The sequence below is a fragment of the Bolinopsis microptera genome, chromosome 3 (assembly GCF_026151205.1).
Source record: "Bolinopsis microptera isolate Bmic1 chromosome 3, MBARI_Bmic_1.0, whole genome shotgun sequence".
Classification (NCBI taxonomy): Eukaryota; Metazoa; Ctenophora; class Tentaculata; order Lobata; family Bolinopsidae; genus Bolinopsis; species Bolinopsis microptera.
The window spans coordinates 21,021,723-21,039,103 of record NC_087074.1 but is presented as its reverse complement, the minus strand read 5'-3'; the positions used below and the strand labels follow the sequence as shown (position 1 = coordinate 21,039,103).

General features: G+C 38.1%; 1 protein-coding gene across 1 annotated transcript in view; it reads right to left on the bottom strand.

The window, feature by feature from the left end:
- Positions 1-4,665: 4,665 nt before the first annotated feature.
- LOC134813396 (uncharacterized) overlaps positions 4,666-17,381 on the bottom strand; it is a 44,176-nt gene continuing 31,460 nt past the window's right edge. Inside the window, exons 5-8 of the mRNA XM_063821136.1 lie at positions 7,348-7,476; positions 5,683-5,856; positions 5,467-5,560; positions 4,666-5,158 (exon numbers count right to left, since the gene is read on the bottom strand). Coding sequence (XP_063677206.1) covers positions 4,909-5,158; positions 5,467-5,560; positions 5,683-5,856; positions 7,348-7,476 — 647 coding nt within the window. The 3' untranslated portion in view covers positions 4,666-4,908. The remainder of the gene's footprint in view (positions 5,159-5,466; positions 5,561-5,682; positions 5,857-7,347; positions 7,477-17,381) is intronic.

Genomic DNA, 17,381 nt, shown 5'->3' with positions numbered 1-17,381 from the left:
GATCACCCAGGGCCTAGCTAGGTTGTATTTCGAATGGAAGAAGACTTGTACATTAAAACTACCTGATGGGGATCCAAACAAGCACATCTACTACAAGGAATTCGACAAGTTTCTCAAGAGCTCAATAAAGATGGCAAAGGCCATGTGCTATACTCAAAAATTCGAGAAGTACAGCATGAACTCAAAAAAGACTTGGGAAATTATAAATGAACTCCGTGGCAAAAATTTGTCTAGATGTAAGGACGATTTTGTCATAGATGGCCAGAGAGTTACTTGCAGACGAATAATTGCTAACAAATTCTGTGAATATTTTACATCTCTTGCAAGTAATCTCAATAAAAATGTACTGTCAAACAATAGTATTTCTCTGGAACCAGTAGAATCATTTGCTCAGTTTATGTCTAATTCGGTATCTGACTCCATATACCTGGAAGAAACTAATGAAGAAGAAATTATAGAGGTGATCCGAGACTTTCAAAATGGTAAGGCGAGTGACATACCTATAGTTGTTGTAAAAAAACCGGCCAAGCTCATTGCTGGTACCTTGGCTAGGCTTTACAACACATGTATACAAAGTGGTACATTCCCAAGTATTTTTAAAACTGGTAAAGTTATTCCTATTTACAAGAAAGACAATAAAGAATGCATTGAAAATTATCGGCCTGTATCAATATTACCTTTATTTGGAAAGATCTTCGAGAAGGTCATTTATAAACGCCTCTATAATTTCTTCACATCTAAAGGTGTACTAACAGACTCACAGTTTGGATTTAGAAAAGGCCATTCTACCACCCATGCTCTACACAAATCTATAGACTCCGTTACTAAGTCTCTGGCAAGCAATAAACATGTCCTAGGGATATTCATTGACTTGAGCAAAGCCTTCGACACCCTTGATCACGATATTCTTTTATGCAAATTAAATTCCTACGGTATTAGGGGCACAGCACTTACCTTACTAAAAAGCTATTTGACTAACAGAAAGCAGTATGTTATGTATAACGATGTACCATCAGAAACAATGGACGTGAAATTTGGAGTACCGCAAGGGTCAATTCTAGGGCCGTTACTCTTCCTATTGTATATGAACGATATAGTAAACTGCTTTTCAGACAGTGAGGTGAAATTTGTACTTTATGCTGATGACACTAATATCTTCATATCAGGACCATCTAGAGAAGCAACATACAAAAAAGCCAACATGTCTCGATTTACATGAAATGTAATCTACTTCATATCAACATGTCCAAATGCTGCTACATACATTTTAAACCTGCCTCTGAATATGATGACACCTGTGCACGGACCAGACCATTTGCTATCCTGCTAGATGAATCTAGATCAATATTCATCAATGGTAAGGTTATTACTAAAGTCAAGGATACCAAATTCTTAGGTGTTGTTATAGATAGTAAGCTAAACTGGATTGCCCACATGCACTACATCCGTAAAAAACTGAGATCTATGACTGGTGCAATCTGCAGAATTCGGCACTCGATACCTTCTGAACTATATTTGAAAATATATAATACTCTTTTTGAATCACATCTCAGTTATGGTATAAGTGTTTGGGGTGTTGTCCTCAAAGAACGGTCCAATGATAGTCTTTTCATCACACAGAAGCACTGTATAAGGATCCTTTTTGGCGACCTTGACTCATATTTAGATAAACAATCAACATGTGCACGTACTAGACCATACGGTATGCAAAAACTAGACCATAAACACTTTGAAAAGGAGCATACAAAACCCATTTTTAATAGATTAAAAATTCTTACGGCTCAAAACTTGTACAAATATCACTGTATTTTAGAATTCTCTAAGATTATCAAGTACCACTGCCCATACTCCCTTTATGAGGCTATCAACATTTCAAACCGTGCAACGAGTCTAATGGTTATTCTCCTAAATAAATCAAACACCTTTTTGTTTAATGCAGCCAAGCTTTGGAACGCTGTTCATAGAAAAATTTTAACTTCAAGCAATTGCTTAGAAACGTCCATTAGCTTGATAAAACTGAGAACCAAAGCACTATTAATACAAGCACAGGCAGCTGACTTAAAAGATACTTGGACTCCAAACAATTTCAAATTGCAGTAATCAAATCTAATTGCAGCCAGCGGCACACACTTACTATTACTATCATGATTGTACTATAGACAGAAAATCTTTCAAATCGATTTTGGGCGCTTTTTAACCATTTGTTGTAATGTTTTTAGATAAGTTAAACATCTAAATTTATAAAAATTTTTATCGGAATGAATTAATTGATATTTAATAATTTATTCGGTAGGTTTATCTGATATTGATATTGATTATATTGATATTGTTATTATTGAACGAAGCTAACTCTAGACATAGTTAATACTACTTCTTTTAAGAAAGGGACTTGGAGTATAAACGACCAAGTTTGCATAAATTTCTATCCAACCAAGAACTCAGGAGGCAAAGGTGGGTGCGTAAACTTTTGGTCTGCACTCTCCGATCCTGTATCACCCTGGATTCTTCTCGACGTATCTTTGTAAAAGTTATATACCTTCTAGTCAATCTCTTGCTACTCCAAGTCCCCTAAGATATCTGATCTAAAGTTCGTGCTAGTTATATATATATGAAATATATTTTTGTGTGCTTTAATTGATACTAAATAAAATTGTTGTTTTCTTGAAATTGTTGTTTTCTTGAGTTGTTATTCCAGACCATGACATACTCGTGATTAAGATCTTTGCTAGCAAATAAGATGGCGAATTTAAAAAATTGAAGAAATTTCAGTGGGAATAGATGGATATAGTTTCAATAATAATATAAGTGTAACGAAAGAACGATTTTTGAAGCGTTAATAATGTTTTTGATTAGTGGGCCATCTGAAAGAACTATTAGTATGTGTATTTAATTATCAATAAATAAATTTCATTCTCGAGATGTCATCTCAAACATTCGCATTAACTATTTACCCAGGTTGCTGGTAGTAAATTGAATATAATATTGTGAATTGTTTTCTTTGTTAAAATTTCCAATGTTTTCTGATGAGGCTCGAGTAATGAACACATGTCACTGAAGGATAAGAGTCAGGTGATGCCTGATTCTCGATTTATTAAGTCTCAGATAGTTAGTGTCGAAGATGCACAACACAAACTGACCGAACAAATCATTAGTTACTATATAAGTTTAGGCTTTCACTAATTCACTCGCCAGCGCACCGCCACGAGACTTGGGTATTTACAATTACTGTTTACCGAAAGAAACGGTGTCGGTGAAACCCTGCGAACCTACAACCCTAACCATATAAGCCCTGAGCTAACTATAACGATAACCACAAGCACAACCCTAACCCAAACCTGAGCCCTGAACAATCGAATCCGTGTTTTACCAGCCTGTTACGTGACCAATATACAGTTTTTTTGCTCATAACTCCTCACTAAGTAAGCGGTTTGACCCTATGTCATATGTCATGGGGGTGTTTCGGAAAAATACATTTAATTAAATGATGCTACTTTCAATAAGACCCACTTTGTGAAAAAAAAATTAAAAATCCTTGGTCATTGGTGAGTGATTTATAATGAGACCGATAAGTTTTTGACGCTTTAGTTATTTACTTAAAACACTAAAACAGCATTATATTTACTTTTAGATTTCGCAATTGCATTGGATCCAGGATCACCGATCGTGCAGTTATGCAAATCCTTTTATTATTATTTCAAAACCTAAAAAACCCAACATTTGGAATGGACCGTCGCCGGTGTCTGAGTGTTTCCTTTTTCCAAAAAAAAAAGAAATGATATCAATCTAAATTACCGTTAAATGCAAATTAGTGATACCGAGCACTAAATAGGTCGCTCGATTTTCCTTGCCTCACGTTGATGGCCCGCCGCGCCGTGGCTGTATCAGTGTATCGTGGCTTTTGCCCCGATACTAAGTGAAATGACAATGGAGGTCACGACGTGATTACAAGCTTTCACCATATTCATTGGGAGCTGCAATTACGAAGTGTTTGGAGAAATGTTGTGCACGGACATGTTCAGTCCCACATCGTTTCAATATGTAACGTTATTTTCCAACAGGTTGCTGATCAATTCAAATGAATTTGTTTTAAATAATAGTATAATTGAAGGTGAAAAGAGATTGCATTTGCATCGAGGAGATCAGAATAGAAGTCAAAATCATGATTATAGAAAATTGAATTTACGATAAAATTTCAACTCATATAATATTATTTACATTGAATGAAAAACTTAAAATTAAATAATATAACATTACAAAAACTGAATTTGGTTTGAGGGATATCGATAACACATCAAATAACAATCGTGCATTTCAAAAATTTTATAAACAGATATGATGATATTTGCTAAACCTAACCTTTATAGAAGTTTCTAGAAATAAATTTTAAAGAATAAATTCTCTACAATCGCTGGCAGATGCCATCCCGTACAACAGTGGCAAACCCAGTCCCTTGAATGACCGTGCATTAAGTATCCAATGTCCACTAACCATATCCTTGCTTGCTAAACAGAAAACCCCCTAAAAATTGTCATACAAAATGCACGGCATAATCAAGGGAAGTTCGATCACATTCTTCTGTTCTCAATAATCAATTAGTTTTTAAAATAATTTTTAATTACAGATTTTAGGAGGACTCTTAAAAGAGTCCTCCAAAAATTGGTAATTGAAAAATCTTTAGTTCTTTTCTTTCAGCATAATATGACAGTTACAGCAAGACAAGCGAAACATTTACCCTGACAGAATTTCAGAATTTGATCTGATTTTCTTTTGAAGGCGACGGTAACATCACGATATCCATGACTTACAAATTCTGTTAAAACATTGCAAAACAGATACAGCATAAAACAAACAATGATGAATTATACGTCCATATACTTTTAGGGTGAACGAAGGATCGGCCGTCTAGAACTAAATAAAATACTCTTGCTCAGGGTTCTCCTGATCCGCCCTTAGCCGGCTCTCGTCCACTTTGTAAGTCCCTTTGTTATTATAATATTTTTTACAAACAATCCCAATTAAGAGAACTAATAAAATAAGGATAACGATAGTCACTAATATGACGATTAGGGTCATCTTATCTTTTCCGGAATCGTCATCTTTTTCTTTATCCTCGACTGCTCCAGTGATAGGATTTGTGTCGAAAGGTGGAGAGTTTGTCCTGGAGAGAAAAGTCAAGTTAATATATTAACTGCTTCATATTTTTAGTTTTGTACGCCCTAACCTTGTTTGATTCCTAAATTCTTATTCGGATGAAAACGGAACGGAATTTCGACGGGGATTAGAGCTGATAAAGTTGAGACCGACAAAGCATTTTCATTCCATCATGATAGTGCCACTATGTGGGATTAAATCAGTGAAAGAAGAAACTAATTAGTAGACTAATTGGACTAATTAGTAGACTAATTGGACTAATTGAGCCTAACGTTACTAACTAATTAATTGGTGTGGAGATATTAATTTACTTACGGTTGTTGAGGTGGCTGTGTAGTAGGAACATTATATTTCTCACCACAAGTCTCCACAAAATCAACGTCTTGCACTGATACTTGGTCTTCAATTTCTGAGATAGAGTTCCAAGTCACTTTTAAAATGGTCACCCAACACCTCCATAATAAATTCTCCATCGTCTATACAATAATTAAATTAAATCTTGATTCTCAAAAACGTCCCTGCGTCCCTTACTTGTATTTTCCGCGAGATCAGCAAGGATAAGAGGTGAGAGACCGTCCACGAACAAGTCAGTCATACACCCAGTAAAACCGTACGCCTCTCCCCAGGTAGGCTGGAGGTGTCCAATTTGTATAGATCTTAGAGCTGTGAAGGTGAACTCTAACTTGCTTCCGGAGGGATACGAACCTGAGAGGAGAACTTTAGTAAATTCGTGGATAATTTAATTGCATTGGCTAGTTATACAGTTCAGTCGTATAGTCATACTACTCAGTTCTATCTCGAATATTGCATCGCTCACATTGACGTCAGTAACGTACGCGCGGTTTAGCATTTCTGATCGTTGGTGATGGTCGAGGGTGGGAGATTAAGACTTAAGGCGTTACTGACGTCAAAACAGGAATTAAAGGGTAACAACCCAAACTCCCTTCATTCTGTTGAAATGGAAATTGCTTATTTTACATCAGATCCACTTCAGCTGTATAGAGTAACGTCTACGCTACCTTGGTTTGCGCGATCCCCGAGAATCTATATAAATAGTGCCTGATTTCAGCTGATTTTGCTGTCTCCAAGTTTTAAAGCAAGATAATTCAAGATAATTCAAGAAGCTTATTCAAGTGTTAAAACATTTTATAAAAGCACGATAGGATATAATCCTAGGTACAACCCAAACTGGACACAACCCATGCGCGTATAGTAATGGTCGATGCAGTGGCAAGTAGTGCACATCACTGAGCTTATTGAATTGTATCCGGACTAGAGAGATATCTTTTGAGCTTATTTCCGAACACCATTTCACAACATATTAATATAATTACTCTACACCTTTAACAGAAGTCCTGACTATTGAAAAGCCGCAGAATCTTTGGATAGTGTACTTTCTGTGGAGATATAAACCGTGCCTTTTAATAATACCCATCGCTTGATAGAATAATTATAAATTGTAAACCCATGTCGAGCCTCGAAGTTCATATTTCTTTCTCAGAATGCGGTAAGAACAAAGATTTAAGATACTACTTGCAGATACATCGATCAGTATAATGCTGAGTTGATATAAATAGTGTTCGTTCAAACTTCAACAATCGACTGATAGAACAAAAAATGTGTTTCGTCAAAAGTAATATAAGATTTTAGTTAAATTTAGACAGATTTGTTTGGACAGATTTTGAGATTTGGTCGAAATACAATATAAATTTTAAAAATTAAAAGCGCGCGGCTTAATGCGCGCTCTTGGTATCAATCAAAAGATCGTCGCGTCTTACGTCAGGTGAAAATTGAAAGGTGCCATTTTTCGTTGCTAGGTTTGATGTATCTGTCAAAAAGGTTGCTCGATAAATAGTCCTTCATGCCATCATGAGAGAGAAATTGTTTTACACAGCTAAGTGTTATGACAAAAATAGCCGATTTCTCTGCTGCATTTTATAATGTAACATTTCCAGGACAATTGTTTACAAAACTGAGTTATAAATAAAACTTGCTATATCCGCAGCTTTGGTCAATTAGAGACTGTAATGATGCAATTCCTAACATACCAACAGTCGAATGGCATTTGGCATGAAACTTCTAATTAACTCAAATTTACTTAGCACAAATCACATTTTTATCTCGCCCGGAAAACCTAAAACTAACGCAACCAATTTTCGCTCAATTTTTAAAATTCCAAAAAGTAGATGTACTCACATTGAATGGAGCGATTATCGATGGTCATGGAGAGAGAGTCTGGGTTTCTTTTGAGCACCACTTTATGCTGCATGTTATCGTTCAACAACATGTCATCATGACAGAAACCTATGATTCGCTGTCCTATACCTGGAGGATAGGGAAATTGTTAAAACAAGTTGAACTCTGTGAAAATACATTTAGAGAGAATTCCAGAGTAAATACTCAGAACTTTGGCAGAACATTACTCAGAAAATACCGAGACAAGCCCTCACTTCTGAATACAGTGCAGGAAACTCTAGATTTATAACTGACAATAAGTGGTCTGCAGATTGCCGGATTGCGTGATGATGGTGCAAATTTCTACTTATTAACGTCTTGATAGGCTCAATATAAATAGGTAGTTTAGGCAAGTTTCCATAAACGATATTTTATGATCGTCGCCGATAATCGCTTATTGAGCGCTTTTTCGGCGCTTTTTTAAAAAAAAACCGTTTACAATCGCTTTTTTTACGATTATAAACGGTTCAAAAAAAATCGCTTATAATCGACTATAATTGGTGTCATAATTCAAAAAAGCGCTTTTTTGAATTTAAAAGCGCTTATAAGCGCTTTTAAGCGCTTACTAGCGTCGCTGAGCGATTTGAAAGCGGTTTTCCAGTAGGATTGGCGCCAAAAACGGGTGGATAAGCGGTTGGCCGGATAAGCGATTCGTAGGCGCTTTTTTGAACCATTTATAAGCGATTATAAGCGCTTATAATTGGGGTGCAATTTAGCTGTTTGTAAAGCGCAAATAAAGCGCTTATAAGCGCTTTTAAAATTGAGTCAGGAAAACGCTATATTACATCTTATAACCGCTTATAATCGATTATAAGCGTTTTTTTAGAAATCGCTTATAACGGCTAATTCATCGCTATTTCACCGCTTTTACCGCTTTTCCTATCATCCATGGCCAGGTGAGCAGGAATTAAAAAGCGCTTATAAGCGCTTTTTCGATGCTGCCCCTAGCCTGGTCGGAACGGGGTAGTGCCCGGGATTTAAAAGCGCTTATAAGCGATTTCTCAATTCCCCTTAACCTGGTTGGAACTTTCATGTGCTTTTCTGAGCAACCTGGGGTCACCGGCAGAATCAGGATTTAAAAGCGCTTATAGGCGCTTATGATCGCTTTTCTACCGCTTTTTCTATCACCCATGGCCTGGTTGGCAAGAATTAGAAAGCGCTTATAAGCGCTTTTTCAATGCTGCCACTAACTTAGTCGGAACGGGGGAGTGCCCGGAATTAAAAAGCGCTCAGAGGCGCTTTTTAAATGCTGCCCCTAACCTGGTCGGAACTGGAAATCAGAGTGCCCGCTTATAAGTGCTTTTCTGAGCAACCTGGGGTACACGGCAGAGTCAGGATTTAAAAGCGCTTATGATCGCTTTTCTACCGCTTTTCCTATCACCCATGGCCTGGTTGGCAAGAATTAGAAAGCGCTTATAAGCGCTTTTTCAATGCTGCCACTAACCTGGTCGGAACGGGGGAGTGCCCGGAATTAAAAAGCGCTCATTAGCGCTTTTTTAATGCTGCGCTTATAAGCGATTTCTCAATTCCCCTTAACCTGGTCAGAACTGGAAATCAGTGTGCCCGCTTATAGTTATAAGTGCTTTTCTGTGCAACCTGGGGTCACCGGCAGAATCAGGATTTAAAAGCGCTTATAGGCGCTTATGATCGCTTTTCTACCGCTTCTACTAAATCGCTCGCCCAAATTTTAAGGAAATTCTTGTGAAAAGGCCCTTTGGGGCATGAAAGTGATCTATATCGGTGTATTTTTGGACGCTGATTCCGAATCACCCCCCATGACGTAGGGTTAAAATGCTTCCCTGGAGAGTTATGGGCAAAAAACCGTTTTGGTCACGTGACAGGCTAGTAAAATACGAATTCGATTGTTTAGGGCCCGGGTTAGGGTTAGGCTTGTGGAAAGGGTTATGGTTAACTTCGGGGTTATGGTTAGGGTTAGGGTTGGGATTAGGATTTATGTAAAACCGTTTTGTACGGCTGCAAAACCATAAAAACCAAAGTCACGTGAAATTTTTGGGCGAGCGAATTAGTAAAAGCCGAGTTGGACTCCAATATATGGAACAAATATTTTACGAGTGTCACCCGTCAATTCTCGCAATCACATTCAACATTGCGCTTCGCTAGTTTGGTAAAAATTCACCACTAGACTGGGCCTCGCCAAGCTGTGAATTGAAAGATTGACATCGCATTGTGAGTCAATATTTTATTTTGTCTCATGTTAGTTCATGCTGTAAAATGGGCATATCAGCTTGTTTACCGATTCACGATTACCGCGCAATTGTTTAATTACTTATGACTATGTCACGACGCGACCTGAATGATACAAATAGACCCAATACCCATGGTTAACAGGTGATACTCTTAATTGACGGATGTTACTCGTCTAAAGTAGCGCGCGCCGCTTTCTTCTCGAAATGCCACGATGGCACGTGCTATGTCGGGCCAGACCAGTAACATGTAACATGCAATGGTCAAGTGATACTCTTAAAATATTTATCACAAATATAAGCAATTAGGCCGGCGACAATTCAGAATAAAACAAATATTCAGAATAAAACAAATATTATATTCAAATCTCTTTATTCAACAATATTAAATCATTATAGAACCTAATTTGTGGCTTGATCGTTATTTTAGGGCTATTCTGTTAGCTGATGCTGACAGGCACTGCATGGGGCAGAGACTTAGGACCATTACGCTGGAGGCTTACAATGACCCTTTTTGAACCCCATGGCAGTGCTAGTTTTATTATGGTACAAATTGTAAATCGAAGTTATGAAAACGATCAAGTCACTCCTGTTTTACACTATCAACAGCTACTTAAAACAACCTAGATTGTACAACTCACTTTGAAGATTAAACTGTTAAGTGATGAGTGATTGGGCTCATTAAACATTTTAGTAGCGGAGACATGCGGATCAGCTTCTTGAGGTTCTAATAGTTCATTCAGACAAGAAGTTTTATTTTTTCAAATTTAGTCGTTCAAGCTGCCTGAGTTCAGAAAGTTTGCCAAAGGGGCCCAGGTATTCTTGTCACCTTTACCCTGAGACGAGAGAATGACTTTTTTTACCTGACTTTTTTGTCTTGCATGCTTATAAATACGTTTTGCATGGTATAAATACGTCTTGTATGGTTATAAACACACAAACTTATGGTTTTATATTGGGTGTCAAAATTTTGTCCTCATATCTGCAATCTGACGTCGCGCGTGGCAACATGAACACTGCGGGAGCGCGCACGAAGGCGAGTTGATGCTTTTCTTTACTTGTGAAACAAGTGGCGCGAATTTTACCAGGTGACCCCAAGCTAGTATGTTCATAAGCATAGCCTGGCGTAATTAAACCCTCTAAAACGCGCAAATAGGCGTGTTTATGCGATTTTACAATCAAATAATCAGATTTTACAATCTAACTCAGCGCGCGGCTCTTGTAGTGCATACGTCACTTCTTTTTTATTGGTAGTTGGCGTGCACGTGATCTTTTGCGCGGCTGTAATTGGTTCTGAACGATCACGTGAATGCTAGTCCAATGAGCATTCGCACTTTTTTAGGGCGATGAAAGTCGTAATTCACTCAGCCCGAATAAAGATTTGGCGGAATGCAGAATGACAGGCTGAGCGCCGCCCAGTAACGCGAATTGTAAGCACCCTGTCACTTGACCATTGTTAATGATCTGACCCGGCGCGCGCTACTTCGTAGCTCTTGCCATCGGGCAACATTTCGAGAAGAAAGCGGCGCGCGCTACTTCGAAGAAATTTAGACGAGTAACATCCGTCAACCTGTCACCCGATCTTAAGGTGACGTACGACACTTCGTTTAACAAACTAATTAAAACGTTTTCTGTTTCCCGCTAGGCTCATTGGACCAGGTGAGCTTGCATGCTTGTGAATTTGACGGATGTTACTCGTCTAAATTTCTTCGAAGTAGCGCGTGCCGCTTTCTTCTCGACGGCAAGTGCTACGAAGTAGCGCGCGCCGGGCCAGACCATTAACAATGGTCAATTGTGAATGTGATTGTAAGTACAGCTGTACTGTAGTTTATACCTAATTACCCCTACTGCAGAAACTGCAAAGTGCGGGAAATTTTGGGAACCAATATATGGTTGCCAAAATCGATGGAGGGTTGGCGGCTATATCAAAGCTCAACAAAGGACGATAAAATAAACTTGCTCAGATTTTAAAATTTTTTTGTAACACTGTTTTCTAGAGACTGTGAGAATTTTCACAATACCAAATTTGTCATACCTTTTTGGAAAGATCAGTGAGTTTCGCCTCACTAGCTGGGTGCCATTTGCTCTATCCAGAGCCCTTGCGCTTGCAGTAGCGCGCGCCCACTCACTTCTTGACGTACTTGTGAAACAAGCGCGCCCGAAGTGGCCCGAAAGCACATGGTTAGGTAATGGGAAAAGCGGTAGAAAAGCGATCATAAGCGCCTATAAGCGCTTTTAAATCCTGACTCTGCCGGTGCACCCCAGGTTGCACAGAAAAGCACTTATAAGCGGGCACTCTGATTTCTAGTTCCGACCAGGTTGAGGGGAATTGAGAAATCGCTTATAAGCGCTTATTAATTCCAGGCACTCCCCCGTTCCGACCAGGTTAGGGGCAGCATTGAAAAAACGCTTATAAGCGCTTTATAATTCTTGCCAACCAGGCCATGGGTGATGGGAAAAGCGGTAGAAAAGCAATCATAAGCGCCTATAAGCGCTTTTAAATCCTGACTCTGCCGGTGCACCCCAGGTTGCTCAGAAAAGCACATGCAAGTGGGCACTCTCCAGTTCCGACCAGATTGAAGAGAATTGAGAAATCGTTTATAAGCGCTTTTTAATTCCGGGCACACCCCCGTTCCGAACAGGTTAGGGGCAGCATTGAAAAAACGCTTATAAGCGCTTTATAATTCTTGCCAACCAGGCCATGGGTGATAGGAAAAGCGGTAGAAAAGCGATCATAAGCGCTTTTTAATCCTGACTCTGCCGGTGCACCCCAGGTTGCTCAGAAAAGCACTTATAAGCGGGCACTCTGATTTCCAGTTCCGACCAGGTTAGGGGCAGCATTTAAAAAGCGCTTATGAGCGCTTTTTTATTCCGGGCACTCCCCCGTTCCGACCAGGTAAGGGGCAGCATTGAAAAACGCTTATAAGCGCTTTATAATTCTTGCCAACCCATGCCATGGGTGATAGGAAAAGTGGTAGAAAAGCGATCATAAGCGCCTATAAGCGCTTTTAAATCCTGACTCTGCCGGTGCACCCCAGGTTGCTCAGAAAAGCACATGAAAGTTCCAACCAGGTTAAGGGGAATTGAGAAATCGCTTATAAGCGCTTTTAAATCCCGGGCACTACCCCGTTCCGACCAGGCTAGGGGCAGCATCGAAAAAGCGCTTATAAGCGCTTTTTAATTCCTGCTCACCTGGCCATGGATGATAGGAAAAGCGGTAAAAGCGGTGAAATAGCGATGAATTAGCCGTTATAAGCGATTTCTAAAAAAACGCTTATAATCGATTATAAGCGGTTATAAGATGTAATATAGCGTTTTCCTGACTAAATTTTAAAAGCGCTTATAAGCGCTTTATTTGCGCTTTACAAACAGCTAAATTGCACCCCAATTATAAGCGCTTATAATCGCTTATAAATGGTTCAAAAAAGCGCCTACAAATCGCTTATCCGGCCAACCGCTTATCCACCCGTTTTTGGCGCCAATCCTACTGGAAAACCGCTTTCAAATCGCTCAGCGACGCTAGTAAGCGCTTAAAAGCGCTTATAAGCGCTTTTAAATTCAAAAAAGCGCTTTTTTGAATTATGACACCAATTATAGTCGATTATAAGCGATTTTTTTTGAACCGTTTATAATCGTAAAAAAAGCGATTGTAAACGGTTTTTTTTTTAAAAAGCGCCGAAAAAGCGCTCAATAAGCGATTATCGGCGACGATCATAAAATATCGTTTATGGAAACTTGCCGTAGTTTATATGTTTTCGGGGAATGGTTTTAGTATTACCGAGAAACACCGATTATTATGAAATAGGGTTCAACCAATACTTTTTACTTCCGTACCAACAAATTACAAATATCAACAGTAAATTATTGTAACTGTTGATTATAGTAACTGTTTATTTTAACAGTTAATTGTAACTGGTCGTTGCGAAAACAATTTCGAGATTTGTCATAAAATGAACATTTAATTATGCTGACCATCAATTAACAATAATACACATTAATTAAGTTGAACTTGCTGATTAATTAATTACACAGTTAATTTGTCAGTTGATAAAATAAAAATATTTCATGCACCAATCAGCCCTCCTTTACAAACATCAGGTGGGTGATTACGGCACTTTAATGCTAAAAATCAATAAGCTCCAAATTACACCAACAATTAAAAGTAAGTTTGCTCTGCAAGAGATTATTCTACATTATATTATGCAAATGAATAAATTAAATTAAATCTCTATAATTTATCATTAGACCCCCGTGGCCCTTACGTATTTTCATGCTTTCCTGAGAAAATTATAAATACAATTGAGCTAAAATATTGTTGACCATAAGTTGTTGAAAACATTCAGTTTACATGATGGGCTGATACAACATTACCTCAATCAATACACTGCAGTGTGAAATTGACATGCGCTACTTTGATGTTACAAATACAATTACTACATTTTACTGGATTGATGTATTTACTCGATAACAGTCATGTTATTATATGATTAATCCTTTACATATCGTTGGTTTTTGGTTACACAGTAAATTTACTAGAATAAATTATACAGACTATAAAATATAATTATTATAAATATCTGCCCCTGTAAAATTAAATGATCGTGAAATGGCAAACAAGATTGGATCACGTGTTCTCAATACATACTATGTGAAGATTGTATTCGATATCAATAAATTATTGTTCCCCACTTTTATCTTTTTATTCTTCAATTTCTGGCTAGAGTTCCCACTGATAAGCTAGTAATTAACCAGGGATCCTTTCTCAATAACAAACTGTACCACGATATTCTTCGTCAGACTTGCGCAATACTGAAGGAACTTGTTTATTATTGTCATTCATTATTCGAGAGTTAGAATTAACCCAAGTATCAGGGACACGAATGACTACTCCAGGATTTAAGAAACTAAACTTTCAACACTGAAAACATTCAGATTCTTGCCAAATATATTTCGATTGTAGTCATCTCCAGTGACATTGAACCTAAAAAATGTTAAAAGGTTAGTGAAACTCAAGCCTTTACAAAATTAAGAATCCGAAAAGGGTAAAAAGATCAAATTAAGGTTTATGGAATATAGGTAATCCAAAGGGATTGACAGTATTAAGGCCAAAAGGTCTAAGAGAATTAAGCAAATGTATGTAGTTATTTCATTCATTATTCATTTTTCTGTCGAACATGGTAGTTTTTGTCCACTGGTGTACTCTGTCACGGGTTGTAGCGGGCCAGAAGCAAGAACATTTTTTAGATTGTTGTGTGAGAAAATATCTCATAAGACTTAACAGAACTGTTCAGACGTTGTCAATTTTTAAAGATGTAAATTATCTTTTTTTAAATCAGGAAGCTGATTCTCCTGTGTACAAGAAGAACCAGATCTTCTACCAATACAGTTGACAAAAGTTGTGAGAGCGACTTTGAGTTCGCTTGCTTTGTATCAAAGCTTAGTTAATTAGGAGTCCCAAGGACTCAATAAATTGATGATCAAAATCTTATCGATATATATGTTGTTGTAAATATTAATGTTGTATATTATTCATTCTTCTGGTGATCGAGCTGGTCTTTGCTGGCAATTATTTTGTCATGCTATAAAATCTTGATTTACTGCGCTATTTCCTTAACCCAAAATTGTATCAATAATTGCGAGTACTTTTAATGCAGCTCAATGAGCGTCTACCTTTTAAAAGTGATCTGGGTGTGCTGAAAAATGTGGCGTGTTGTTTTGTGACACCTTATCAAAAATATATGCATTATATATAGGCTTAAAATATAAGCCTATATATAGGCTTAAAATTAAGCATATTATACCATTCTGAATGTTCCGAACATTTTCTAGATCGATTACAGAATACAATGCATAATACAATGCATAATACAATGTATAATACAATGTATATTCAACTAAGAACATCTTTTTCAAATAATCTTGTATACGACAAGTTATTATAAATATCACATTATGGCATGATCACTTTTTTCGGCTTGATATTAGATAAATCGTCACAGTAAAAATAACAATAATATTTTCCTCCGATGACAGTTCTTTGACAGTACTTGAAAACATACCGAAAATAATTCGACAGCAATCATTAAAAGTAACCGGACATTAACCCTAATGTGATGACTGTTAGAGTATGAACAAGAGTTTGAATAGTTAGAATAGTTTATCTATTATAATATGAGGCATAAAACTCTCCGCTATAAACACATTTAACACAGTTTGTGAGTTTAGCATTCACGAGCTCGTTTTATGTAAAATTAAAAAATATTCATCATTATATTTTACTGAAATAAAAATAATTTGTTTGTGAGAAAATAATGAAGTTTTCAAAGTAATTTTCTACCTAATACGGAGCACTTAGGAATGTGAGGTATTCTTCCCACGGTATAATAACAGTACATAACATGCGTGTACACCGAGCGTCACAAACGTGTGTATTTAGTGAGTTATGCTATAATATATATAATATAATGTATAATACCCTGCTACAAGCCTGCTATACTTCCTACAGTACTTTAGTAAATGCCATATTGCGGTGTACTTTTTACATGATATAATCACATGTACATCTGGTTAGTGTACTGATCTCTACATAACCCGGCCCTACTAGCACCATGTTAGTGTACTGATCTCTACATAACCCGGCCCTACTAGCACCATGTTAGTGTACTGATCTCTACATAACCCGGCCCTACTAGCACCATGTTAGTGTACTGATCTCTACATAACCCGGCCCTACTAGCACCATGTTAGTGTACTGATCTCTACATAACCCGGCCCTACTAGCACCATGTTAGTGTACTGATCTCTACATAACCCGGCCCTACTAGCACCATGTAAGTGTACTGATCTATACATAACCCGGCCCTACTAGCACCATGTTAGTGTACTGATCTCTACATAACCCGGCCCTACTAGCACCATGTTAGTGTACTGATCTCTACATAACCCGGCCCTACTAGCACAATGTTAGTGTACTGATCTCTACATAACCCGGCCCTACTAGCACCATGTTAGTGTACTGATCTCTACATAACCCGGCCCTACTAGCACCATGTTAGTGTACTGATCTCTACATAACCCGGCCCTACTAGCACCATGTAAGTGTACTGATCTATACATAACCCGGCCCTACTAGCACCATGTTAGTGTACTGATCTCTACATAACCCGGCCCTACTAGCACCATGTTAGTGTACTGATCTCTACATAACCCGGCCCTACTAGCACAATGTTAGTGTACTGATCTCTACATAACCCGGCCCTACTAGCACCATGTTAGTGTACTGATCTCTACATAACCCGGCCCTACTAGCACCATGTTAGTGTACTGATCTCTACATAACCCGGCCCTACTAGCACCATGTTAGTGTACTGATCTCTACATAACCCGGCCCTACTAGCACCATGTTAGTGTACTGATCTCTACATAACCCGGCCCTACTAGCACCATGTTAGTGTACTGATCTCTACATAACCCGGCCCTACTAGCACCATGTTAGTGTACTGATCTCTACATAACCCGGCCCTACTAGCACCATGTTAGTGTACTGATCTCTACAAAACCCAGCCCTACTAGCACCATGTTAGTGTACTGATCTCTACATAACCCGGCCCTACAAGCACCATGTTAGTGTACTGATCTCTACATAACCCGGCCCTACTAGCACCATGTTAGTGTACTGATCCCTACATAACCCGGCCCTACTAGCACCATGTTAGTGTACTGATCCCTACATAACCCGGCCCTACTAGCACCATGTTAGTGTACTGATCTCTACATAACCCGGCCCTACTA